General features: G+C 34.6%; 2 protein-coding genes across 5 annotated transcripts in view; one reads left to right on the top strand and one right to left on the bottom strand.

The window, feature by feature from the left end:
• MYO6 (myosin VI) overlaps window positions 1-22,606 on the top strand; it is a 103,118-nt gene extending 80,512 nt beyond the window's left edge. The window contains exons 25-35 of one of the 4 annotated variants that reach the window (XM_088162137.1): window positions 1,058-1,208; window positions 2,530-2,738; window positions 3,141-3,219; window positions 4,906-5,066; window positions 8,197-8,226; window positions 8,730-8,768; window positions 11,887-11,990; window positions 13,245-13,376; window positions 15,477-15,503; window positions 17,658-17,876; window positions 19,263-22,606. In XM_088162137.1, the coding sequence (XP_088018263.1) occupies window positions 1,058-1,208; window positions 2,530-2,738; window positions 3,141-3,219; window positions 4,906-5,066; window positions 8,197-8,226; window positions 8,730-8,768; window positions 11,887-11,990; window positions 13,245-13,376; window positions 15,477-15,503; window positions 17,658-17,876; window positions 19,263-19,462 (1,351 nt within the window). In that variant the 3' untranslated portion in view covers window positions 19,463-22,606. The remainder of the gene's footprint in view (window positions 1-1,057; window positions 1,209-2,529; window positions 2,739-3,140; window positions 3,220-4,905; window positions 5,067-8,196; window positions 8,227-8,729; window positions 8,769-11,886; window positions 11,991-13,244; window positions 13,377-15,476; window positions 15,504-17,657; window positions 17,877-19,262) is intronic. The other 3 variants (XM_014870201.2, XM_088162138.1, XM_014870203.2) reach the window with 3 other exon arrangements.
• Window positions 22,607-23,326: 720 nt separating this feature from the next.
• The window catches only part of IMPG1 (interphotoreceptor matrix proteoglycan 1), a 54,861-nt gene continuing 50,244 nt past the window's right edge, over window positions 23,327-27,943 (bottom strand). Inside the window, exons 16-17 of the mRNA XM_014870240.2 lie at window positions 27,184-27,267; window positions 23,327-25,090 (exon numbers count right to left, since the gene is read on the bottom strand). Of these exons, the coding sequence (XP_014725726.2) occupies window positions 27,228-27,267 (40 nt within the window). The 3' untranslated portion in view covers window positions 23,327-25,090; window positions 27,184-27,227. The remainder of the gene's footprint in view (window positions 25,091-27,183; window positions 27,268-27,943) is intronic.

The following is a 27,943-nucleotide window of genomic DNA, read 5'->3' as shown; positions in this document are numbered from 1 at the left end:
TGTTGTTTCCCAAGGATTAATAGATTCAATCTGAACCTTACCTAAAAGATGTTTCTTTAGCTCTTTGTTCATAAAATCCTTCAGTGACAGCCTTGTTTTTAGAAATAATTTTATTAAGTCTGTCTAATTTAATTTAAGCTCATTAATTTTTGTCTTGTACCCATTCACGCCTTTCTTTATAGGCTCCCTTTCATTTTTATCTTAGAAATAATAACTGTCTTGTCTCCTCTTGAAATTAATTCCATTAGCTGGTTGCAGGGAATACTGATGGAAAAATTGCTTCAATCATTAAGCTCTGCTGACACCTTTATGTTCTCTGACAGAGCTGCAATTCTGTTCTAGTTGCAGGCTTCTCATAAATTCTTTTACATCCTTTGAGAGCTATGTTTCATTTTGAATCTTGGCATTTCTGACTTTTTTTTGTCTTTTTGAGCTATTTGGTGCTCATCTTTAATGATTTGATTTAGTTTCTACTTCTGTGTGTTGATTTGCGTATCCCAATACAGTGATTTCTGTTTAGGAAGATTGTCTGCAGAGTTGTAAGTTTTGTGTGGGGCCTTCAGTAATGGTTCTCAAAAAAACTCTTGAGATTTCCTGAACTTTTCCCCAGCCTTGTTTTCTCACTCCTTTGGGGTGTAATAACTGTGTTCCCTGCTGTGTAGTTAAGTTTTTTCTGGTTCATTCTGTTATTGGTCTTTGAATAAGTGGCACTATTCGACCTTTATCCCTTCCAGTTCAAATCTTCTAGGGGATACTAGTGATTTATTATTGTGAAAAATAGAACAAACACACCAACCCAAATTAATTCTCAAAATCAAAATGCATTTTTCCATTTTGAGTCACTGTGTGCTAAGTAATTTTGATTACTGCTTGGAAAAGGTTACATTCCTTAGTTACTTGATGTGATAATGCTTGAATTTCAAAAAAGAGGATGAGTTGTCAGAAGGCATACCTTGTCTCCCCATCTACCTTTATTACATGAGTGACTAGTGGAGTTTTAGAAATATCACCTTCCAAAATCATCTCAAGATAAAAATAAGCTGTCTTTCCTTCACAGCATTGATGGGCTGATAAAAGTACGTACACTGAAGAAGAGACTTGATAAATTTAATGAAGTAGTAAGTGCTCTGAAGGAGGGGAAGGCAGAGACAAGCAAGCAGGTCAAGGAGCTGGAGGATTCTATTGATGCTTTAATGACCAAAATTAAGGTATGTGGTAATAATGAGAGAAATAGTATCTTGGTACTGGAATTTTTAAAAAGCTTCATCTAAAAGAGAAGGCAATGTATTTTTCTAGTAGAAAATATACTTTAATGTACTGGTCTTAATTTTCAATCATTTCAATCATCCTGTTTAAAATTATTTGTAAATGTAACTGAAGTGAATCTTGAAAATAGGTTCATATATCTAGACTTTGATATCTGTGTGTCAAAACTGGCACAGAAGGTTTTAAAGAAAAATGCATGTTGCTATTATGAGTTTTGTCAATAATTTGTTGGTTGCTTTCATTATTGGAATAATGTATATTACCAATACTTTAACTTAATAAGGACTGAAACAAGGCATTTATCACAGAATAAAGACATTTATTTTCCAGTTATGAGGTTTTTCAGACTTAGTAGTAAAGAGAATTCAGCTTGCTGGTTGTGCTTCAGTCTGCAGTCCTCTCTTTCTTAGCTCAGAAGTGCAAAGACAAAATGAAAGCGCACTGGCATTTATTAGTATTGGAAAAAATTTGGTTTCTTGAATATTTCATGCAATATTATGGCTTTCTTAGTGTTTCATATTAAGACTTCTCTATTGAAGAGCACTGTTGAAAAAATGGTAGAGTTAACCTGTCAACTTAGAGTTCTCTTTTCTAATAAAAGGGATATAATTTGATTATGATCATGATACACTATTAGAAAAGGTCAGCAAACCCCCATATTAGTTTTGTTAGTAAGATATGAATTGTAAAATGAAATTAAATGGTACCTGTCAATAAGGTTTGAAAATGTGTGTAGTAAAGGCTGTTTTTAAAGCATTTTCAACCTGTCATTAACTTTTTAAAAAAAGTTAGTCATAACACAGTGCAATATTTTTTCTGGGTGCTAGCAGAAATATTAAGGAAAAGCTATTTTATGCTATGACATTAAAGCAGAGCTGTAAATAACCACTAAAGAAGATAAGAACACAATGGAAAATGCACATGGGCAGTCCTTAATTTCCATCCAGCATGTTAAGAATTAATTTCTGTTCCTTAAAACTGCAAGGTCTATAATATGAAGGTGTGTTTTGAAAAGAAGTCATGTTTAATTTCAGTGATGAAATGTAGATTAGTTTGTGTGGTTTTATAGGAGAGGGGAGAGGAAAGGTTCCTCAGGATTTTAGAAAGAAAGGGAAGAATGGATTTAAGCTTCCCAACCTTGAGGTGTGTATATATGGTTTAAGTATAGTGCTCAGTGATCTCGTTTCACTTAATATTTTTTAGTATATGCTTTCAAAAGTGAAGTACAAATAAAAAGGGATAACCGCCTTAATATTTTTGCAGACCACTATAATGACTAGAGAGCAGATACAGAAAGAATATGATGCTTTAGTAAAAAGCTCAGAGCAGCTTCTGAGTGCACTGCAAAAGAAGAAGCAGCAAGAGGATGAAGCAGAGAGGCTACGACGGATCCAGGAGGAAATGGAAAAAGAAAGAAAGAGACGTGAGGAGGAAGACCAAAAACGAAGGAAGGAAGAAGAGGAAAGACGTCTGTGAGTCTTGAATTTGAATAAGTTGCTGGTTAGAGAATCAGAAGAAAACAGGAAAGGCTTTTTAATGAAGTTGATCTTGATATACTTTCACTTAGAGAGTCACTTGGATTGTATTCCGGGTGTTCTGTGCAGTGTTGAAATGTTTCCCAGTGATTTATAAGGCAAGTGTCAGAAGAGCATATGGAAGAAATTATATAATGCAGCTGGAAGTACAGATGAACTTGAAAAATTTCATGACTTACATCTAGTATGCTGTCATCAGGACTGTACTGACTTCTGGATTACCATTCAGTTTTATGAAAGAGACTTGGTATTTCTTACTATTTCTTGTTCACTTGACAAAATGTTCTTGTTCACTATCACAATGACACGTTTTCATTTCCTTCTCCTCTTATGTAATAGGAAATCTGAGATTGAAGCAAAGAGAAAACAAGAAGAGGAAGAGAGAAAAAAGAGGGAAGAGGAAGAAAAGCATATTCAGGTTAATGCTTTAGCTGTGTGTGGCATTGGGGGATTTTTTTGTTATTGTGGTGGTTTTGGGGCTGTGTGTTTTGTTTCTTGTATTCATTTACTTATTTATAAATCCTTTTTGTAGCTTACATTCTCCACTGAGTTTAATGGCTTCTTTCTGTAAATGCATGTCTCAGAGTCATTCACCAGTGTTGCTTTATTAGTAAATATAAGGCATGTGTTATGTTTAGGGCATCCCAAGACAGATCACCTATTTCTAGTTCCCATCCAACTTCAGATATTCTGAGTGTAGGTGCATCTGTTTTTAAAGGATTAAAAAGTTATTTTAAAAGTACACAACATTGGAGAGTCCTAGTTAAGCCTTTGAAGGTTTTGTGGGTGGTCCATGTCAGGCAAGTTTGGCATTCTTTTACTAGAGTCACATATTGACTTGTACTATGTCATTTACTTGCTTAACTGCAAACACTTTCAGAATATTGGTAATAATGAGAGGATGCAGGACTGTCCTTGTTAACTCCTCTGGCTACATTCATGTACACTAAATGAATGCAGCTCAGACCACACTCTTCCACCCTTCCATTTGATTTACGGCAATTCTTACTGTATTCATAATAAGCTCTCATTCTGAGATTGGTTTGGCCCCTATATCCCTCTTTTACTTTTTTCTTGGAGATTGCTTGGGTGACCTGGGGTAGCAGTCTTATGGGAAAAAGAACACCTATAATGATTGTCTTGATCAATGTTTCTTGGTTTCTGAGCTGTGGATATCTGCAATGCAGAATGTAATTTACACTTTTACTTTAAAATGCTGTGTTTGGATCCAAGCAGATACATAATCCTGTAGGGTGTTTCATTCTCCCACATACAGATAATTTCTCATTATCTTTCCTTCTGGTGGTTGGTTTTATCAGGTAATCTAAAATGAGATTCATAGGGTAAAGTCACTGATGTAACTCTACAGTTTTAGTGATGCAACTTCACAATGATTAGTGGGAAGCAGCTTTGTTTCATTTGTTAATTTTTGGGCACTGCTGAAACTTGGTGTATGTGCCTTTTGAAGGTATGAATTGGATGGTCCTGTTTTACTTATTGTGTAAGCAAGGCTTTTTGTAGAGTAGTGATGGTAAACTGCCATTATTGTTTGGCTCTGCAGAGGCAGTATATTTGAATTGCACTAAATTGGACGTTTTACCATTTGCTGAAATTCAAAGTCAGACAAGTTCCACAGAGAATTCCAGTGTCTATCTTAATCCCTTTTCAAAATGAACTACAGATCTATGTCCAAATTAGTGCCTATAATGTCCTGTAATTCCAAGAGCAGAATAGCAAGAAAGTGTTGTTAGTGCTATGGAGGATAGCTATAGTCTGTTTCATTTAAGTTTTAATGATTCTAAAAACTTTTGAAGACTAATTTTTAAAATAATGAACAAAATATTTCACATATTAAAATAAATAATAATTACTTGGCATTTTATTAAAAAAGGTAATATAAGTGGTGGACAATATTTGATAAACTATATGACAACCAAGATTCAGTTTGTAGCTGTTTCATTTTTCTTGGGTCAAACTCATGTTGTTAATTTTTCAATTCTTTAAACTGTATGTATTTTCAGAACCCAATATGCTTCTTATTATATTTTTCTAATACTGCTTATATAGCATTTTGATTTTGATTGGGTGTCTTATTCTAAAACAGGCTGAAATTGAGGCTCAACTAGCTAGAGAACGAGAGGAGGAAACCCAGCACCAGGCAGTGCTTGAACAGGAGCGTCGTGACCATGAGCTTGCAATGAGAATTGCCCAGAGCGAGGCAGAACTCATCAGTGATGAAGCTCAGCTTGATTTGGGTCTGCGCAGGTATGGAGTTTAGTAGTTACATTTTCTTCCCTGTCATGTTTTTTCTCCCTATCCTGATCCCTTTGAGAAGGCTATGCTCTTGCTGGGTTTATGAAACTTTGTGTTTAGTAAATGGAGCTTCTATATCAGTGTATTAGAATGTTTTTCATATTAACTTTTCTAACAAGGATGGCAAACTTAAAATTCTTATTTTTATGACTCATTTAAAGTAGGGAATAGAATTCAGTGGTAAGTAATAAGATACATCTTTGCTAGGACTTGATGGTTCCATTTGTATAGTGAATTTGTGTGGGGTTTTTTTTATAAACAAGAAACCCTCTTGGAATGCAGAAATAAAAGTAACTTCTGGGCCCTGAATGGTAAGTTTTTTCAAGTGGAATGAAAATATCTAACATAGATGGGTTGAAATATTGTTAGTCTTGTTTTGTGTGGATTTTTGATGTGCAATAAGAAGAGCTTAACTTTTGATGCACAGAACCACACTGCCTGTCTGCAAAGCAAGAGCTCTTCATGTGTAAAAGGTGATGCCTTAGAAGCAACGTGGAAGTTCCAGTAAAAATAGTGATTATTGGTCAAGTTGCATAAAGGGACCTATGAACATGATCACATGATTGGTGACTTCATTGGTATGACTCTACTCAGTTGTTGTTTAAATGAGTGCAAGAAAATCTCCTGTGTTGCCAAGGAATTTCAAACTCCCAGATGTGTTCCATTTACTACCCAATTTTCATCTAGATGTATGCTTTTTTTAAATAACTGTATGCCTGCTTGAGAGAGGTGGGTAATGGTTTTGTCATGTTCAATACTGACTTTTAGACACTTCCACTGAAGTAGTTGTGGTTTTTCCGTCAGTTCTACAGTAGCTGTCATATTGTCTCTGATGAGACTGACGTGCTCCATTCACAGGATCAGAATGGTTTTGGATGGAAGGGGATGACCTTGAAGATCATCTCGTTCCAACCCCCTGCCATGGTCAGGGACACCTTCCACTAAACTAGATAGCTCAGGGCCCCATCCGAGCTGGTATTGAGCACCTTCAGGAATGGGGCACCTGCAGCTTCCCTGGGCTTGTTCCAGTGCCTCACCATTTTCCCTGTCTGGATTTTGGTGCAACACTTTGAAGGTAAAGTCACTTCAGTGTTGCAACCTGGCAGAGTTCTCTTAAGAAGGAGAGAGGGAGGCAAAAGACAAGAGCTCAGAGAATTCAGTAATTTTTCTGTCAGTGAAGCTCTAATCTCCACTGCGTTTCCTACTACTCATAGGTGAATTTTGGCATTTGTCTTTCTTGTATAATCCCAGAATGGATGATGAACTAATTGTCATCACAACTCTTTGACTGCGACTTTCTATCTGCCATGTAGCTAGCACAGTTCTGCTGTGTAGCTGGTAGGAGACTGAAGACCATTGTGAGTGATTGGGAAGTGCTGAATGGTCTGAACATGTTAGCATAGAGATGTAAACCTTTCTTTGAACAAGGTAATACCTGGATCTAGAAAAGAAGTGATAGATTTTTCTGCTTACATGAGATTTTTTATCTCATTGATAAATTGTTTTCCCTTGTTTCTAAAGTTTACTTCAAATAGTTTATAGCATAGGCAAAACCTGAATAGAATGCTTTAAATTTAATATGTGATTTTATTTTACTTTGTTTAAAATCAAACTAAAACATTACTCAGGTCCCAGTATCTTCTACTGAAATCAGAGGATAGATTTTCATATAATTTCAGGAGTTGCCTTAAAGGTAGCAAGTGTAGAAATTCAGTGAAAACTATTGGTTAGAACAAAATATGTAATTTAATAATTAAATCATAAATTCATAGGACTTCTTTTACATTATACCAATCAAAATGTTGCTGGAGTCTAAAGAAGTTATAGTCTACCATCTGCTGCATTTGAGACTGACATATTACCATGTGATACACTAAAATCACTGACTTTTCTATACATATTTATACCTTCTCTGTTAAATTTTGCTGTAGTATAAAGCATGTATGACATACTGAATTCATGAGTGTACTGGTTTTGCAGTGTTTTCACAGTTTTGTAAAAAATGGTTTCATGCTTACGAATTGACATGAATAAAAGAATGTTTTACATTGTCTGGTGGTTACTGCAGAGTGAAAAGAGGAAGAAAAAGGTGATTTTATGTGCTCAGTTTTAAGAAAGCTGCCACACTTTTGTGTTGCCATATTTGAATATAAGTGCCTCTAGTTTATTTATTTTCTTCGCAATACTTTGCTATATTCACTTTCATAGCTTTTATAGATATTTCAATGTGCATAAGTATTAGCAGTTTCCTTGAAAAATATATTTGTTGGATTCTGTCAAAGAAGAAAAGTTGTTTGTTCTGGCAGCAGATTCAGCATTTTAACCTGTGCTGGATCTGCTGGACCTCTTCTAGCTTTATCCAGTTTTACTACTCGTCCACAGTTTGAAAGGATGTGTAATACATGATTTACTGCACCCAGATAGTAAATTAGCACTTAAGTAAAAAAATATAATTTAAATACTACGTATCTGCTTTCAGCTGGGCAGTATTTTTCATTTATGTGGCTTATTTAAACAGACAGCATGGCATGTAACACCAAAAGAAGCTAGTCTTAGAGAGTGTTGTGAGTGTATCTGTTCTGATTGTTGCATCAGAACAATCCAAAGTGAAGTCCTAACGTAGCATGTTTAGTGCTACATGTGTGCACCTGTGGGTTTCCAGTATAGCACTTAGACTTGAGGTCTGTTCACAGCTTGCATGAAGAAGCACCCGTCCTGTTCCCAGAGCAGCTATGGCAGAATTGCTGTTATTTCTCGTGATACGCTTATCCAAGCGTGAAATAAATCAGTAGCATGTCTCAAAGTCTGATTTTGAAAGATTGGACAGAGCAGAAAGGCTAGGGGAAGCTTTCACTTGTACTTTTTTTTCCCCCAGATTATCATTTAAGTTATGATTGAATGAGAAAGTTGGGGGGGAAGGTTTGTATAATCAGTTAAAAAATAATAATAAAAAAAATTCATAAGATAAAATAAAGAAGATGTGAGAGAGCAGGAAATGTGGTGACCCACCTTTTCTCACTTCAGATTATTAGAATATTAACTAGGCAGTAGTCTGTCTAACATAAATGTCTTCTATTTGCAGAGCCAATGGAACAAAGCCACAAATGACTGCGTATGGCATTTTTTTCCATTTGAATGCTCTAATAGATAAAAGCTGCACTAATTAATCAAAAGAAATTGATATTGTCCTCTTATATACTAATACCTCATAGTAATCTTTATTAGTATGCATCTGTAATGTCTAAATCAGTTTGTAATACCTTATATTCACTACTTTGCTTGTGTCTCATAAACTCTTTAATAATCAAATACACCAAATAACATATATTCAAAAATTATTGTATAATTGCTGTAAAGTTTTTCACATACCATCTATTTTTCACTGCCCTGTGTGATTTATTGCTCTTTACAGAATCAGGACTCTGTGTGTGTGTATATATAAATATATCTATATGTTTGTGTGTGTGTGTCTGAATGGAAATAATTTAACATAAATAGACATTTCCTGTGCACTTCATTTGACTTCAGTTTGATTGTCAATACACTTTCATAGTTATAAAGGCTGTTTTTATATCAATATATTTGGTTTATGCTCATTTACCAATTTTCTTGTAGGGAACAAATGGCCACAGAAATGTCAGAAATATTATCTAGGTAGGTGAGAAGGTATAACACCAGTGAATCAATCATTTTATAAAAACAAATCACACATGAAATGGGTTGAATTATTATGGAATTCAGAGTAATGGAATCTGTTTTTTTTTAAAGTGATAAGCAGATAAGTAAGTTATTTATTTCACATAAGTTTCCTTTTACCACCATCTTTTTTTCAGCAATTATTTATTTGCTATTTTAATTGATTGTATTGAAAATGAATATGAATATTTCATGTATCGTGTAATTTTGTTCATGTTTCTCCAGCATTCTTCTCCTCTCGCTTTGTGATAACAGAACACAAGGCTGTACATCTTTTAAAGGCACATTTCTACAGATGCAGCACAAAGTTAATGAAGTAATTTAATAGTAATATAACTGTTGGTGCATTAATAAGAAAATATTCTAATTAGACTTCCCTTAAAATAAAAGCAGTTTTGAAAATTGCCATGGCAAGACCATATAAAAACCCTTTTAAGATATCCAAACAAAGTCCCCTTCTGAGATTTCTTGAATGGAAATGCAAGATTTTATGCACAATGCAGAAGGAAAGATAAATACAGGTTTTGGTCTGAATATGCTAGTTGGTAAAATACTAATTCTCTGTTCAAAGAAATGTTGTGATTGTCTTCCATATCAACAAGTAATGAGAAAGTGTTTTCTGCAACATGAGGGCAGAAATAACCTTTGACATTGATTTTTGTGAAGCTTACAGAAGAAGAAAAATTGTTTAGAGTTTTTGAAAGTGAATATGTTGTTTAACAAGTTACTAAGCTGTGTAAATATAGTCTGAAGATGATCAATCTCACATGTTTCATGGGTTTTCTAGTGGTAGCATGGATGATAGGAATGCAGCTGGTAACTACATCTTTTTCCTGCAGTGTTATTTTAAGAATAGGAATAAAACACATTGTGTGTAATTAAGATAGCATATGAATTTAAATGGCCATGTTGTATTGCATATATTAACATAGTTCCAATGACAGTGGCCAATTTTTAATGTACAAAAAAAAGACAAAACTTCGGGGCAAAATCAGAGGCTGTGTTTTGGTTGAATTCAAAATGCATTACCTCTCAGTACATGCTTGTTTAACTAAATTTGTCTTACTTTTCATACACTGGAAACGTTTGATGTGAGAGTGATCTTTTGTATTTTTAGTCTGGAAATACTGTTTATGATACATAACTCTCATATGGAGCAGTGAAGATTGAATGTCAAGTGTGATGTTCCTCTTAGTGCTGTACTGTTATGATTAAAGTCATGTAGAAAACAAGCAAGATCTTCAGCATGATCTTCAGAGTGCAGAGTAGTACCCTAATAGAAAGACTAAGCCATTCAATTGGATTGGCATTCTTAAAGATTACTAGTTTAACCAGAGAGGGTACAGCCTGATTCTGCTGTGCTAAATTAGGCAGCAAACTCTTAGAGTGGTGGGTAATGTTGCTAAATAAAGAAAATCCTTAGGATTTGTGAAATTAGGTTCAAGAAGGTTAGACACCAGGCAGTAGAAATTATTTATCAGGAATCCTTAATGTCCTACAGGTATGCCAATAATAACAAAATATTATGTGTTTTGAAGGAGTTTGTCCAGTTATTTGTTTTACACTCATGAGGAGTTCTAAGTTGGAGTTAATTTTTGAACTTCTCACACTTAACTGGAAGCTGTGTGTGGACTCGGATTAATAGTATGTGTAGGCATTAAGCTGCTACTGCAACAGTAAGATTCTGTAGTTTTAATTATACTGGAGAGATGGTTCAGTTGTTATTAAGAAGAATGTTAGGTTTATGCAATGAAATTTAAATTGCATTTGTTATCTCTGCTTTCAAAACTGCTGTATCAGCATAAAGAAAAATTTCAGGTTATAATAGTTATTTATAACCTACTAATTAAAAAAGGAAAATAACATAAAACTTCACAATATCACATGAGACCTTTATGGAAAAATAATTGTTAAAATAATATTCACTGGATTATACCTATTAATAATGTGCCTGTCCCTCAAAGATATTACTGCACAAACAGAGGCTTTCCAAGGAAAAGGCCTGGTTTTTTTTCTTAGTGCATCAAGAAGTTCTTAGTCATAAGCAGACGCTGGTAAATCGTGTTGGTAAATCATGTGTCTGTTCTTGAATTCCTGAGTGTTTAAAAGGTGTACTGATCGTCACTGAATGTTGCAGTGTTTTGAACTTATTTTATAAGCAAATAATCCACGGAAAGTTTGCCATTCCTCAGGAGGGTTCTACCACTTACCCATACCATATTTCTTAGGGGAAAAATTAAATTCAGGCTTATCTTTATATCTTTATATCCATGTTCATTTTGTACATGGAAACCTTGTACATTTACTTAGAGATGATTGAGATTTTACTAATAATTTCTTACTTGCATTTGCTGTTGACTTACTTGTATATTACCTACACAGTGAAGACCTTTTGCCTTTGAAAGACATTGGGTTTCAATGAGTCTTTTTTTACTGGTCAGCCTTTTGTCTGAGTAGTCTTTTTTACCTTGGTATTTTTTTTATTATCAATGTCATCACCCCCAACCCCAGAATAAGTATTGCTGTTACTAGATAGCCAATATAGAATTAATTTGGTTTCTTCTCTTAAAGTTAGGTTTTTTCAAAGACAGAATATTTTTTCAAGCTTTGGAACAAGGATTTTGTCCTAGACCAATTTTAAATAGCAGAGGAGGTGTGTTTTCTTCCTTCTCTTTGTTCTACTTCAGAAATATTTTTCCTTGTCTGTTTTTTGAATGGAACTAAAAATGTCTACAGTCAGTCTTTGTTTTCTGCATCTTAGTTGTCACTAAGTAAAATGTACATCAGTGTGGGATGAGATACACAGAATATGTGTCTTTTCATACATGAACAGTATTAATGACAATTCCTTTTAATCTCTAGGAGGTCAATCAGATTATGATATGATTTTGTGCATAAAATATATCCTAATTTTCTTTTAATAATTTGAAAATCTTGAAAATATGGTATTTTGTCTTAGAATTCTACATGGTAATAACAATGGATACATCGTTGGTCATAGGATCTCTTCCTCTTCTTAAAACAATTTCTGTCTAATACTTGAAAAATTACATATATATTTTTAAAATAATTGTAGGGGTCCTGCAGTGCAAGCCACAAAAGCTGCTGCTGGTACTAAGAAGCATGATCTCAGTAAGTGGAAATATGCAGAGCTTCGTGATACAATCAACACATCCTGTGGTAAGTGGTTTTTTTTTCTAAGAAAGAGTTCAAGTTGTAGTTATATGAAAAGTGTTACTTTCTTCCTATAACAAAGATTAAAAAGTTTATAGAAGTTTGAATGAAAAATTAATTTAAAAAAATATTTCTTACCCCCAAAAGAACAATACATGAAGCTATTTCCATATTAAGCAAACACAATTTCCGTTGTTATGTCTTTCAGGGATTATATATTTATGATATTAAACGGCTTGGGTCATAAAATACATGTTATAGCTTCTTAATTAAGTTCACTCAGTTTGATGTACTTCCACAGCAGGAATAGTAGTTACTATACTGTACCTAGAATTTGCATGTTCTAAGAATTTTTTTGCTGTCACTAGATCATAAAGATCACGTAAAGTAGAATGTAAAAATATGTTCTGTCTTAGATATTCATATTATTCTTTAATTCTCAAAATGTGTAACTTCTTTTTGGAAGCCTACAGTGAGGCATTAATCACTTTGACCTCAATGCTGTGAAGACAGAAACAATAAGAATTATTCCTTTTTTAGATACTACTGTTTCTTCTGGCTTCTTGTTGAAAGCAGTTGGTTAATTTGTGATTCAAAATCACTCAGAATGTCTTCTTGAATGTAGAAAGTGGAATGTAACTCGTTCTCTTTTACTGTATTTGCATATGCAAGACTGGAGCAATGTTTTCAGCTGCATAGATGGTGCTGTAATATGTGGAGTTCACTCCTCGTGAAGCCAATTTGGATACTCTGAGATGACTAATGAAAAAGCCTTGTCATCATTCAGTCTCTTAGTATAATGAAATTCAGAAAAATTAAAATAGATAAATGAAAAAGAATGCAAATCTAAGCAGTCAAATTACTGTTTTTCTTTTTTTTTCAGTTGCAGAAATAATATTCAGCAGTGTAATTTAATCTTTTTATTATTTGTTTCTCTGTTGCTTGTATTGTGATATTGTCAACAGAAATATTTGTAGCATTTTAGTGCTCCAAGTGTCCCAGTACGACAGCTACTTCGGGGGGGGGACTGCCTTTACTCTAAAGCAGAAAAGGATTCATCAAACTCTGAGGGACTTTCTGGGCCATAAAACACAGTCTGTGAGCTGCAGAGAATGAGGTTTTTTGTGTTACATTTTATCCTATTAGTGTAACAACTTGATCTCAAATCATATAACTTATCAATATAGAAAAGCATTTTTAATAAATAATTTTCCTGTCTTTACTCACTCATGCCTTCCCCTTCTCCTTTTTTTGGGATAGATATTGAACTCTTGGCAGCTTGCAGAGAAGAGTTCCACCGAAGGCTAAAGGTGTATCACGCTTGGAAGTCCAAGAATAAGAAACGCAATGCAGAAACAGAGCAACGTGCTCCCAAATCAGTCACAGACTATGGTGAGGAAAGATAATTTTCTATATATAATAATTTTGGTGATAATATTCTAAAGAAAACATTTCTGGAATAGATTTTGAATTTGCTAGGTTGAAGAACCTTGGAGTTTTTAGGAGTGTTTTGTGTTGATTTAAGGTAAATATTTTGAAAAGATTGAACGTAGCAAATTATTCACAGAAATTAAAACACTTCCAGTAGACCCAGCTACTTGTGCTGAATAGTTCTCTCTTGAAACCTTTTCTCAACATCCAGCTGACATCTATAGAAAGAGTTCTTGATCTACGGATGCAGGTGCTGGCATTTTTGTTAAATGTTCATTGCTGTGCTAACTTAATATTTCATAATACATAGCTATGTAGACATAGATGTAGATACTTTTAAAAGGTGCTAATAATTCTGTTGTTTACATCACTGCTTACATACATCATGTTAATCCTCTTTTAAAAAAAATCTGTGAGTGTTGATATTGCAATTTTGGCTCATGGGGTGACAAATTTTGTGTAGACCCAGTTTTCTGTTTAGACCCTCATTCTACTGATTTCACAGGCAGGTGTTTGTTGAGAACGCAGCACACTAATCAGAGTAGGTGACTTTCTTTTACATTCAGTAAAAAAGTGTGGGAGTTTAAGACAGCCAGACCTGAAAATTCTGTACCTGGTTTCTGGAGTAGTATTTACAAAGTGAACTGTTACTCTTTTCCCAACATCCCACCTCAATAGCCTGGTGATCATCTGTTATAAAAGGAATCTAAGAAATTTATAGAATCACTGTAAATGCATAGAATAATTTATTCAGATAATTCCTTTCATTATGTTTGATATTTGTTCATGGGACAGGCAAAGGAAAGGAAAGATGGGGAGAAAGTGCTCTCCCCAAAGTCACATGAGTCTGAGATTAAGGCATTGTCCTGGGACATGAAGAATAAACATCCCAGGGAATGCAGGTGCCCTAGGTAATCTCAGTCCATGTACAAAGGCACGTTCTTCCCCTTGATCCATTTACTTGAGTTATGCATTGCTTGAGCATTACCTGAGATTGAGATTTTCAGGGAACTTTAGTATGGATATATGGCAGGCAAAATCTGGAGCCCTGGAGAAGATATTATCAAGGAATGGGTCCTTGTGTCTGAAAACTGGTTTTTGGTGCTTAAGAAAGCTTATAACTGAAATGGCAGGAAAAGGCATTTGAAGCACCTCTGGAAAGCAGTAAATTGCTTTGAATTTGAGCTCACATGTTTTCTCTGGAGCTAAGTGGGTAAAATATTCATATACAATACGTATTGCTGATGGAAAGTATCAAAGAGCTGATGATCTTTGGATTTTTGCACAAAAAGATTATTCATGTTCTTATCACTTTTATTCAGACATTTGCTGCATTCTTCTCAATGTTTTTCATTGTATTTTTTTACCTTCATTGAAATATGGCATCATATTTCTGAAGAAGAGAACTTCACAGTTCAGAAGAAATTGGTAGTGACCTTTAGAGACTCTTAATGTTTATAATTCTTCATATTGCAAATAATTATACCACATGGGCATTTCACATATGTATATATTGTAGTGGTCTGAGTAGGTAGTAAAAGGAATTCTGATTTCTTAGGTATTCAAGGTAAAAGTCTTTCTGGTGTCAGTGGATGTGTGCTTCAAATGATGTAGTTTTTTCTTTCCATCTCTTCATTGATTTAATGTAATTTTACAGTATCCTTTAATTAAATTCATAGGTTCAGTAAAGAAGCTAAGCACTGGTGTGTATATTGTTGTTGGTATTACAGAGCTCTGGAAGTTTTTTCCTAGCAGAAATGTCAAAAAAGAAAAGTACTACATTAATTAACTAGCAGATTTGTCAGAGAAATCTGTGTTTAGCATGTATACCACTGAGGCTTTGTAACATGAATTGCAGATTATTAAAGTGATTAATTTTGTAGTTAAATCTTGATGAAAATAGAAGTAGAAAATGAGTAGAAATACTTAAAATCTGTGTTTATGTTGTAACTAGAATTTGTCTGTTATCAGCATTGGTGAAAAATGTTGAGGTAATGAAACCATAACTTATAAAAGATCAGCGCTTTCATGTTTTGTTCAACATGTAATATTTGTTCACAGATTTTGCACCATTTATGAGCAACTCAAGTAAGTGGGGAGACAGTTGTTCAAGCTAACTTTGAAGAATAGGAACAATTGAGAGCTCTATACTAACATTGATCCAGTGTTTTGCTACACATGTACATAGAAGTTAATTGTAAATAAAATATTTCATAATATGACAGTTATTCATCTGATGGTAATTATACATTACTCCAGTAATTTACAAATGTACTTGTCTTCATGAATTCCTACCCATTTGGGGAGTCATGAGAAGGAGAATGAAATAATCTTCTTATGTAAATTATTATGTAAATTATGTATAATCTCCTATTTTTATCCACACCCCCCAGAATTAACATTCTTGTCCTAGCATTTTTTTTATTGTCTGCACATGGCTTTTTGTTGTAGCAAAACACTGGACTCAGCTTAATATAACAGCTATTTTCCTAGCAAACAAACTAACATTCAGGTGATGGTTTCTTCTGAATAAAGAGCCACAGTTGTATAGCACCAAGTAGAGGCTCCATTGGCTGCTTAGCATTTCTGTCCTCTAGATTTGCCCTTGGATTTAGATACTCTTGGGAGTAGAAATGAGCCTTAGCAATTACCATTGCAGTTCAAAAAGTATTTGTCAATACTAAAGCATTGATCTGCTGGGATAAATGTTCAGACAATTTGTAGAAAATTGAATTAGTGTTTTTATAAACTCCATCTCCCTGTAAGGTACGTATTTTATCAGAGTTGATGCATTCACCTGTTAAAATCTGGGATCTTTTTCTTCTGTGTTTACTTTTTATGCACACATAAGAAAAAAGGAAATTTGATACGTATAATACATGGGATTTTTTTAAGGTTCTGCTCTTCAGGTTTACAAAAATTATTTTTGCTTGAATCTAAGCAGAAGAAATTTCAAGGTGCAATTGCTAATCTGTATTCCTGTTCATGACTGTAAAAATATGTTATTAAAAGTAATTGTCATTTTTCATGTTATTAAGTATTAGCTCAGAAATTAGCTTTGTTACTCAATAGACATGGAAAAGTATGGAATTCACATTTAGTCATTCCTTTTATGCTGAAAAATACAAACAGTTAATACTGATTTTCTTCTTTAGGAATGGTAAAGGTTCTTAAACAGGGTAACTGTAATGGTGCTGTAAACCACTAAAATGAGATCAGTAAGAAACTTTTACAGGGGCAGTTATTAAAGGAAAGGATCTCGCTTTTAAGAGCATTCAGTATTTAAAACTAATTATGATAGTGTATATGTAAGATTAAGAAGGTTGATCATTTGATGAATGAACATAGAGAGTATGTACTTTTATTTGAAAGCAAGTCTCTCTCCAGAGTTTGAAATAAGGAGAACTCAGAAAGTCCAAAAATGCATGTGTAAAATTTACCAAAAATATATATGAAACTCGAAAAAGTTTCATGTTACTTTCTCTTTTAGAAGTTCAGTCAGCTGATCTTAATGGTCTGAAATAAAGAATTCCTTGAAAGAAAAAAGCAGCCAGAAATTAGTTCTAATACCAGATTTTGACATACAGAAATCTAGGCAGAAAATTGTTTGGTGGCAGCTTTGTAGTAAGAAATATTTATTGTCAACATTTCTATTAACAAATTAGTACTTTCTAACAACGTTATACATCCTTTTGTGTTGACTGTCAAACATCAAGTGATGCTTTATATGTTTGTAACTGAAAATGCTTCTGTGCACTGTAATCTTTTTTTACAAAGAAATGGACTGAACTAAAGCAATTTCTGATATATGTTTCTGGTTGGTAAGAAATTTTGTATGGGAAATTTTACCTTAAATATTGATTTAAAGCAAACGATGTAATTTTGTTTACTTTGTTAATATGTTATTTTATTTACTTTGTTTTGTTTGAACATGCCATTGGGCAACATGTAAATACAGCAGTTAACATGAGCCTTTTCTGACCAGGTTTTTGCTGTTGCAATTAACAAAATGTACATTATATGAGATGGGAGTACTTTTAAAGTTTGCTGAGACTTCAGATGACCTTGAATTCAGAGAGAATCTCTTGGGTTTTGGGGGGACGTTTATTTTTTTCTTGTTTGTTTTGTTGTTTTGTTTATTTGTTTTTAATGTGCTGACTAATAAAGCAAGTAGTATGGCCTTATTGTTTTCTAATTGCTTTATTCACTTATTTTTGGGTTGGTTTTTTTTTTGTATGATAGCACAACAAAACCCAGCAGCCCAGCTACCAGGCAGACAACAAGAGATTGAAATAAACAGGCAGCAGCGCTATTTCCGCATTCCCTTCATCCGCCCCGCGGACCAGTACAAAGACCCCCAGAACAAGAAGAAGGGCTGGTGGTATGCTCACTTCGATGGGCCCTGGATTGCTCGGCAAATGGAGCTGCACCCCGACAAGGCACCCATTCTGCTTGTAGCGGGTCGGTATTGAAAGCAAAATTGCAGCTTCCAAGAGGTTCAGGGTTGATAATGAACTTTAGAAAAAGAGTGTGTTTCTAAGTTTCCCAAGTTCTTTTTATTATTTTTTTTCATCAGCAATTCTTATCTGGGCAGAATTTGAGGATTCGGGACTGCTGTTGATGGTGGCCAAATGTTTCAGAGTATCATTTGGACATGTAACTGGTCCTATGTTTTACTTGGACACATACTTCCATTTGGGAAGCCAGGGACAGAGTGAGAATCCAAATGTTTTACTATTACAAGGCCTCAGATTATTCATTGAACTGGAGACAGTGTGAAGATAAAAATCACAGTTTATCTGGGAAAGGTCTATTCTTATTATACTGCTTTTTAGTTAGCTATAAAGAATTACGAGCAGTGCAATTTGTGTATGTTACATTGTCTTTCCATAGCATGAGGCTAATAGCAAGCTGATGCTTTTACCCTACTTATGCTACTTTATGCTAGTATGGAAGATTAGCTTTTTAATGTTAAAAATTTAAAATAAATGTTGCAATGGATAGGTGGAGATTTATCTGGTAGTGAAATGTATCCTCCTTTTCTGGAGGGTAGTGAGCAGGGGAGAAAATACTGGAGAAATGCTGCTTACAGTTCTGTGTTTTGAGTTTTTTTATATAACTTAGAAACTGAGGAAAAGCCATAGCCAATTTGTTTCACTTCAGAATTATGCTTTACTAGCAACAAAATTTTGTTTTCTGCAAATTATTTAAAGTATAATTCCTTATACCAGCTGTTGCTGTTCAGTGCCAAAGCCCATAGCTAAAAGTAGCACTGCTGTCGTGAATACCTAATAAAAAATAAGATTGCAATTTAGTTTGTGAGCTATGCATATCATTTCCTTCGATTGCCTATGTTGGTCCCATTTGGTAAACACTGTTTGTTTTGGATGGTAGGCTGACAGATTAGCTACTTGATCCAAAGTCTGATATTCTTAGTTACTTTGCTACATTTAACCTAAAGTAAATCAGTTCACTGTGAAGGGGCCTGGAACTGAAAGAATATGTAATCCGAATGCAGTTGCCATCCTATAATGGGTTTCAGAGGAATATATCAAAATGATGATCCTTCAGATTCTTTACTTCATTCCTTTTTGCTTGCTATTTAAGCACAACTTTGTCAATTGCAGCATCTGATACTAGTTTATTCTCATAATGCTTCAGTGTTCTCTGTGTAACAAAAAACAGGAAACTGAAAAATGCCTGTATCTAAGGACTTCTCATAAGCTCTGAAATCTACTAGCAAGCCAGATCTACAGAGAGGAAATGTAATTAACAAGGATCTAATCTTTATTGATGGGACCTTTGAATGATGTAAAAAATGTTTTCTTTTTCCCTTTACCATTTCAGGTAAGGATGATATGGATATGTGTGAGCTTAATCTTGAAGAGACTGGCTTAACCCGAAAGCGAGGTGCTGAAATTTTACCGAGACAGTTTGAAGAAATTTGGGAGCGCTGTGGAGGCATCCAGTATCTCCAAAACGCAATTGCAAGCAGACAAGCTCGCCCTACCTACGCCACGGCGATGCTGCAGAACCTGTTGAAATAACTGGGCATTGGGCACGGGAGCGTCTGAGACGAGAACCTTGCCCCTGATACAAAGGGAAGAGTTCCTCTGTGCTGCAGAGGGCCTAAACGTTCTATAATCAGAGTAGAGATGTTTAATATAAAGTGAACAGATTTTATTAATCATGTGGTTTGTTAATTTGTACTTCATGATGTTTAATTTGTGTAGTGAACTTTAACTAGGTATGAGGACCCTGAAGAAACTTCAGTCAGTGTAGTTTGCTGCATTTTGTTTATATGTTGCATTTTCTTTAACAGTTTCTGGTATAACTTAACACTTTTAAGAAATCTGTCTGTACTTGGATACATATTGCAAAGAGCTGCACTGCAACCACCTTTTTATAAGATTCCTTCTTTAAAACACTGAGTAGTTGGCTTCAAGTGGTGGCCTAGTAAGGAGAATATGCTATTTCTAATAACTGGAATTGTGAGGCCTTAGCTTTGACTTCTGTTACGGAGAAGTTGGAGTATACTTTTATATAATCTGAGACATTTTATGTCCTGATTAGCAAACTGGTTACTGTCTGTATTTAATGATTTTTGTTTTTCCAGAACCTGATGAGAAATCCTCCTAAACTTGAGACCTAGAAACTCCTGTTTAATGCATTCTCTGTCTTGGTTTAAGAGAAACGGTTTTCTGTACATTCCAAAAAAAGCATTCATATACGTTAAAATAGTGTAATATTGGAGGTCCTCAAAGAATGTACTGCTCTTTAGGGCTTATACCACTTCTCTTGTAGATTTTTTTTTTTTCTCTCTCTCTTTTTAGTACAAATCTGCTTTATACTTTTTTTTTTCTGACCACATTTCTGTTAGCAATACTTGGACAGTTTGTTTAGCCAGGTAGTGTAATTTCAATATATTACACAAAATTGTCCAAGCCTTGTATCTGAAGATATATAAGATTAGGGATAGTATTAAGGGAAGTATGTTCAGCTTTTTGCTGGCAGTATAACTTAACTGATTATTGAGGCCTGAGCCTCAGAAATCCTCTTTAACTGTAATAAGATACACAAAGTCTGTACCTTTTGTTAGACTGTGTAAAAAATTGGTCCAATAACATAATGCCTTGTAATACTATGTGCTGATGCAGTAGCTACAGTTTTTAGTGTACTGGAATATCGTAATGATTTGGATGCTGAGCTGTATATTAATCTCTGTCAAGTGTCATAGCTTGTAATAGTTCCCTTATTAAGCAGTTTGTTTGGGGAGTTTTTGTGGGTGGGAATCATTCATTTCATACGGTTTTAAGACACATCTCTTTCACTTATTTGAAGATTGCTTTACCTTGCTGGCCATTATTTCAAGAAATTAAACATGATCATTTGTTATCTCTCTGATAGAAATTCAAAATATAAGTAGCTTGATGTCCAATTACATAGCCTGACTTAAAAATACCCTTTTTAATTGACAATTTACTTATAGTATAAAATACTGAAAACATTAGTTTTTAAATACATAAATATACTTAATTTTCAAGAGGGGTGGTTCTGTAGTACAGAGAAAGCTCCTTGCTGACCTTAGATTGTGGTTGCGTGCCACAGTCTGATTGCTGTTATAAATGCACTCCTTACGGGAATAATGTGGAGATACTCAAGTGATATTTAACTCTCTACATACCCACTGCATCAAGGAATCTCAGCTTCTACTGCAGACCCACTCTACTTCCTGGTCATGTGATTGCAAATGAGGAAATTGTTTTCATTTTACCCAAATTCTTCACTGAAACAGTCCTTTTTGGCTGGAAGATGAAAGGAGAAGTGCATCAGACTGTTGGTTGGAAAGTCGTATGCAAACCTGTACAGTTTTGCATGAGTTTAAAGGTGCAGCTTATGAAATTTAGATTACTTTTTTAATATGTTACTGCATTGGAACCAAAAGGTGACAATTTCCAGTTCCTGGACACTTAGCACTGCAAGAAGCTGTGCTCGCTCAGGTGATCCAAGGAAGAAAAATCACTGACCTGACCTGTTTGTTTCTGTCGGGGTTTAGCTGCTTGGCTTGACACATTCCATCTCAGTGTTTATGTCTTTACAAATCCATGGATCTTAGGAGACTGAATACAGTAAGCAAAGAACCTCAAATGCTTACTTGTGCGTGTAGGTATGCACACATATATGTACTTAAATATTTTAGTATATATGTGTGTAAACATACCTGTAGAGAACTTTAAATGAAATTAACTGAATTTTTCCACTCTGTTCCTTTAGTTATGTCAGGATTTCCTTGACTGGCATTGGAAAGAAAATTTATTCTTCAGAATGGAGTGTAATGACTAAATGACTAATAAATATGAGCTATCATGAAAATAAAATGGACTTGGAAATATTGGAAGAAGGTCTGGTGGCTGGACATCTCAAATGAGATGTTTCCACCTCTCAGCATTGCTCCAGAAGTATGCCTGAGGGAAGCAGATGGATTCCAGAAATCAGGGTATTCTAGTTTGCACAGTAGCAGGCTGCTTTTTTTTCCAGCTTCTTTTTCACTGCACGAAAAGCAGCTTCTGCTCTTAGTTTTACTTAACTTTTTGTGAAACAAATTAATTTTCAGTTTGTTTCAGATTAGTTTATTTTTTTTTACGTCTGACAATATTAAACTGCTTACCAGTTATTTCCATGGTCCCTTGTACTGTGTCAGGTAATTATAGTTGGTTGATTTGAAGAGGAAATATAAAAGGAGGGGAAAGGGTTGATCTTTAGGATAAGCTGATGCCCTTCTGGTCTACAATTATAGAGAAAATTATAATCAGGCTTTTAAAGCGCAGTGGCTTGGTTCTCTGTGTGTTTCATTAAAAAAAAATAAATTCTTCCTACCTGTCAGTGAAGCTGTTCTTTATAGTTGAAATCTGCCTAAAATGCTCCACAAAACAAAGGAGAGGAAGAGAATCACCACACTAAGCTGCATTCCTGAGTAAGTGACCCAGGAATAGGCATTTTCTTGAGAATGCTACTCTGAAGATCCTAAGGTCATTCAGTACTTGTCTTTTATCCCCTGATAAGTTTGTGTTTTTCTTTACCTTGTTGAATCCTCTGGGTTTTCTCAAAAATCTTTAAGTATTTAAATGACCTCCTAATACTGTACTGAAAATCAAAAATTAAAAATAAACACATTCCATGTTGAAATCTTACTTGTATCTGCTTACTGTTTTGTCTTTGAAGAGTTGAAGCATAAGGGTTAATTAAGTTATGAGAAAGTACCAGCAAAGGAATATTTTTATCTGTCTGCTGCTTCTTCATGAAATATTTTTGGTCCTTAAATCTACTCTTTAAAGCTTTATTCTAACAAAGATTTTGTCTTTACTTTCTAAGGTAAGTGTTCCTCCAAAATAATATTCTGATATTAGAAAATTCTGATTTTCTTATCTTAAATCTCATACTTCATTTCTCAGTAGTTACTGAAACAAGTAACTTTTTAACTTTTATTACTTTTAAAAAAACATTTATTGTTATTAATTCCAATATGTCTGTCATTTGCTATGCTGTGTACTCTGCATCCTATTAATTTTAGATTGTGTCAGTCAGTGACTGGTGACACCAACTCTGCTGCTTTGAATGTGTGTGCTGTGGGGGAAGCTTTATGTTTGGGTTGAGAGATGTGGTATTGCTTTTGTGGGGTTTTGTTTGTTTGTGTGCCCTCTTAGAGTCTTAGGGAACTTTCTCATCCTAAGGGCCAAATCAGAGTAGAATTTTTTTAATTTAAAAAGATTCAAGTAACTCATACTTTATCTAGGAAATGTAATTTTGTTTCAGTTTCCTTATGGCTTTTATCTCCAACTGCAACTTTACATCAGTTTTAAAGTAACGTGATGAGTTCTGTTGTAAGATTATGTACCACTTCCAATTCCTTGTGAAATTTTCAAGTAAATGATTTTATTATGTCTTATTGAAATACAAAAGGTTTACGTCCAGCAAATATATTTGGTAATTAATAGTTGAGAGTGATAAATACAATCATGAATAATCATTATTAAAATACACATTTTAAAATTACTTATTTTTTAATCTTGCTAATGATAACTAGAAGAAGTTGAAATACACTAAACACATACAAAAATACATTTGTAATGGAAAAAAATGGAATGCTATCAGCATTCTTAATGCATTCTTAGCTTACATGAGCAATAGTGAAAAGCTAGCATTTGTAGGCAAGTATGACTTCCAGTGCCCTGCAAAAAGTACTTTTAAAATAATTTTATTCTGAAATGTTACTGTGTAAAACCACATCTTAGATTTCTTCTTTATTTGTCTTTCCTACTTAAATAAAGTAAGTAAAAACACTATTTCAGCTGTAGAAACTCAACCTTGTATTCTTGGTGCATTGCCTTCATTCGCACACATTCACCAGTTCCGGTGGTTTTGCAGGCAAATCCATGCAGTTGTTTGGAATTTGTAAACAGTTCTTTTGAGCAGAGTTGGGAAGGTAAACTAAGCTCAGTCTTTGCTGTGGTAACTGCACGGTACGAAGTAAGAATTGTCACTAAAACCAGCTGCTGTCCTGGATGCATGAAAGTTTCACACCTGGATGAGGGGTTGTCATCCAGGATAGTCATGAACTTTGTAGTAGCTCATTTTGAGCTGTAAGCACGACTTCTGATGTGCACCAAGCAGCAAATAAGTGCCTGAATACAACACTGGTGCAGAATATAAATAGAGATATATACTCAAGAAAAAGATACTCAAGGTAAAATAATGCTTGTACTTGAATCAGGATTGTGGATTCATAGTGCATAAATTAATAAGCCTACAAAATACTTAATGGCCACCTGTTGTCTGCTTGGATTTCTCCTACAAAATCTAACAGTAACCCCTCAGAATTATTTGTGTGGATACCGAGTTTAAAGTGTAGGTGCTCATGTGCAATTCTAATCTACTCACTACGAGAAGGGTGCTTGTGAATATAGATCTCATGTTCTGAAAAGATGAAACTCTACATATTGTACCTCAGCAAAAAGTTTGAAGTCTTTGAACCCGATAGTTTCACTGTCACCAGAAATTAAACAGTTAAGTAAATATGTACATATATAAAAATGATGCATTTATTAACAGAAAAATAGGAATCTGATGTTCATAGAAACCCTTGAAAAATTAAATCCAACTTCCGTGTGATTTGCAATGAGAGTGTTCAGGGAGGGAATGAAGAAGTTACCAAATGTTTTTAATGTGACCTTTGGTCAATGACAGCTCTTATTTCCATTCACCATTTGCATCAGTGTATGTAAGGAAGGTTAATAAAGGGGTGTAGAAATGCACTGAAGTTCCATTGACATTTTTACCAGAACAATTGCAACATATGATATTGAAAAATGTCACATCTCAGCAAAATCTGTTTCTAGCTCTCAGCTCTTAAATAAAACACTTAAGATGTGTAAGCACCAGAAGCTTAATACATGCATCTTAATAGTGGGGACTTCCTACCAGGCATTTTAGACATGCTCAAAAGCTGCTCAACTTCGCCATTTGCTTTCCTTCAGTAGAACTATTTTTTAATAATGTGCACTGATTTTAGAGCCAAAATATTGTATCTTTAAGAGTCCTTGATTTCTTTTTTTCATACTCATCCTGAAGTCCAATCTTGAATAATGCAGACCTTCTTTCTTGAATACCTATAAGACCTGTAAGACATTTGAAAAGTATTATTGAATTTGAAAATGTACTATTTCTCTAATGGCAAATAGGCAAGGCCACAAAGATAATTGTAGTTCATTGTAAGAATCGAGCTTTGGGAAGAGAAGGCTTCAGGGGGACCTTTGGTAGCCTTTCAGTACCTAAAGGGGGCCAAAAAAGGAGGGAGAGAGACTTTTTGCAAGGGCAGGGAGTGATACGGCTAGAGGGAATGGCTTTAAACTGAAAGAGATTTAGATTAGATGTGAGGAAGAAATTCTTAACTGAGAGGGTGGTGAGGCATTGGAAGAGATTGCCCCAAGAAGTTGTGGATGTAGCATCCCTGAATATGTTAAATATTGTTAGTTTTTGAATGACTAATTAGGTAAAACTCCATCCAATCAAAACCTGCTCTGATAACTAAGTTTTGTAGTAATTTTCCACGCAGTGATTCTATAACTAAACTGGAGACTCTTTTTTCATATTTGAGAAGGGTTTGAAGGTTATTTTAGCTTCTACTGGAACTTTTTTGCCTATTTTCATATATGCCTTTATAAATACAGAGCTATACTAGATAATGCATCCTAAAAAGCTGTCACTGCTGTCATTACATATTGCAAACCAGAATTTAAATACTGAATTCTCAATTTGGCCTGTGAACCATAGAGAGCCACATCCATCTGAAAATTCAGTTCAAGTGGCATATTATAAAAATTTTTGCCCTGAATGAGTTTTCTAGATTGTGAAATTAAAGTGCTCCTCTTATTTTCAGCTAATGAAAGCTGTTCTATTTTAATTTTCTTCTGCCATTAACTTTTTTCAAATCATTAAAAACATGTTGAATCTAAGGGTGATGCCAACATTCACTGTGAATTTAAGTAACAGTGAAAAATAGCCACCTAATTTTTTTAAGCGCATTTCAATTTTGTGGTTGCGGGATTTTTCACTACTTGAGCTTTTTCAATGTACTTTTGACAATTCAGATATGGTCTAGATGACACAGACCTGGTTTTCTTTCACAGATGTGCCATTTTATTACTTTAATAAAATATTTCATACTTTTCTATGTAGTTTAAAGTAGTTTGGCTATTACAAACGTTTATTGGTCTACAGTTGCCCACAGGCACATTTCTTTTAAGGTGTGTATAAAATACTAATTGCAAACATCTGTGCTCATGCTTTTACAAGCAGTGGAGCAAGTTCATTCTTGAGCTTTTCCACACTGCTACTCCCACCTGTTTTGTCCTTCTCTATCTTTGCATTCCAGTCCTCCTATTTTCGGCTCAGTCTGTAACTGTCCACAGTACTTGAAGAGACCACACCTGAGTATGATGACCAGTGACAATAAATCTTTCTATATGGTATCTTTGCTTTTTCCTTTATTTACATAGGAATAAACATGTAAGGAGCCCAAGATTCATGTAGTTGGTGTCCAGTTTTCCATAATGTCCAGCTAGTGCCAAGGGCACTCCTGTGCTGATATTCCCCACAATAACATTGGGTGCTGACAGCTATAGTAAAACCTTTTTGTTCCTAACTGGGCTGTAATTCAGAAAAATTAAAATGGCAAAGTAAAAACTTTTTCTTGTACCTATCAAGAGGACATATTCAGATGTATCACAAACAATCTGCCAGTTTTAGAGGAAATTTTGACTCAGCTTTTCTCCTTTCTGTCCTTTTCTTTCCCCCCACAAAGATACAAGGGGTTTCAAGTTGCAAAACTTGAACTAATACTTGAGATACCAGCAGTATTCTGCTCAAATTAGAATTCCTACATGTCAAACTCTATGTAGCTTAACCAGACTGAGATCTTAGGTGATCTAGTACTGCTATTTAAACCTCTCATTTGGATTGCATTTTGTGTTAATTTATCATTTCAGGTATTTCTTCTTCCTTCACATGTTCTAGTGACTGCCACATTAGCACATGGTTATACAAAATAGAACATTGTTACATAAAAAATTTAAGAAAATGGAGTTGTCATACCAAGCATCCAAAAAATCGGAGCTTTACTTTGTATGGAATTACTACAAAGAGGCTCCCAGGTAACATTGATAATGGGACACAACAGATTTTAAAGGTTCTTGAAAATAGTCACACAAACCTTGGTTTTGTCTGGCTGGTGCTGGAAATGAAGAATCCCAGAGACTAACTTGTCAGTCTTGGTTTTGTAAACTCATCTGGGGACCTACAAGAGTGAAAAAACCAAACCATTAATTATTTCTCTAAATGACTAGAAGCACTCAGATCGGATAGACTGCCAGAGCCATGCAAGAGAGCTGTAAGAAAAGCACCTCTACAGTCCTGTTATGAAACCTACACTGCAGTAAATCTAAAAAGCAATGAATGCGTTAGTATTTTCAGTTCTGAAATTGCCAAACAAGAGAGTAGCTTCAAGTTTGATTTAGTTGTGGAGTTAGTACATGAAGGTGGACCTGTTATTTCAGATGGGGCTGTTTGTTGAGGGATGAGAAGGGGATTTCCATGCAGTTTACCTCCAGGCTGAATTGTGTTTTCAAGTTCATGTAATGCTTCGTGATCAAGGATCTCTGAGGAACTGAGACAAGCACTTACACTGCAAGCCGTGTGGCAAAAGCTAGATAGGGATTCATCATGTTCAAAAGCAGGATTAATCCTTACAGCATTTTCTGGATTGCAGCTGCTGAGAGTAGGACTTCTACAATGCAGAACATTTTTGTTTAAGTAAGATTTTAAATTGCAAAAGAAACAAAAGGAATATTTTGAAATGTGAAGGAAAAGATTGTGAGCAGCTTACTGCAAATTAGAGTTTCTTTTGCATTTTCTTCTTATCTTAATAATTAAAATGATGAAAAGAAAACCAAGGCTTCCTAAGCCAAGAATGA

Source organism: Sturnus vulgaris, chromosome 3, assembly GCF_052056855.1.
Source record: "Sturnus vulgaris isolate bStuVul1 chromosome 3, bStuVul1.hap1, whole genome shotgun sequence".
In the NCBI taxonomy this organism is placed as follows: domain Eukaryota; kingdom Metazoa; phylum Chordata; class Aves; order Passeriformes; family Sturnidae; genus Sturnus; species Sturnus vulgaris.
This window is presented reverse-complemented; position numbering and strand designations above follow the sequence as displayed.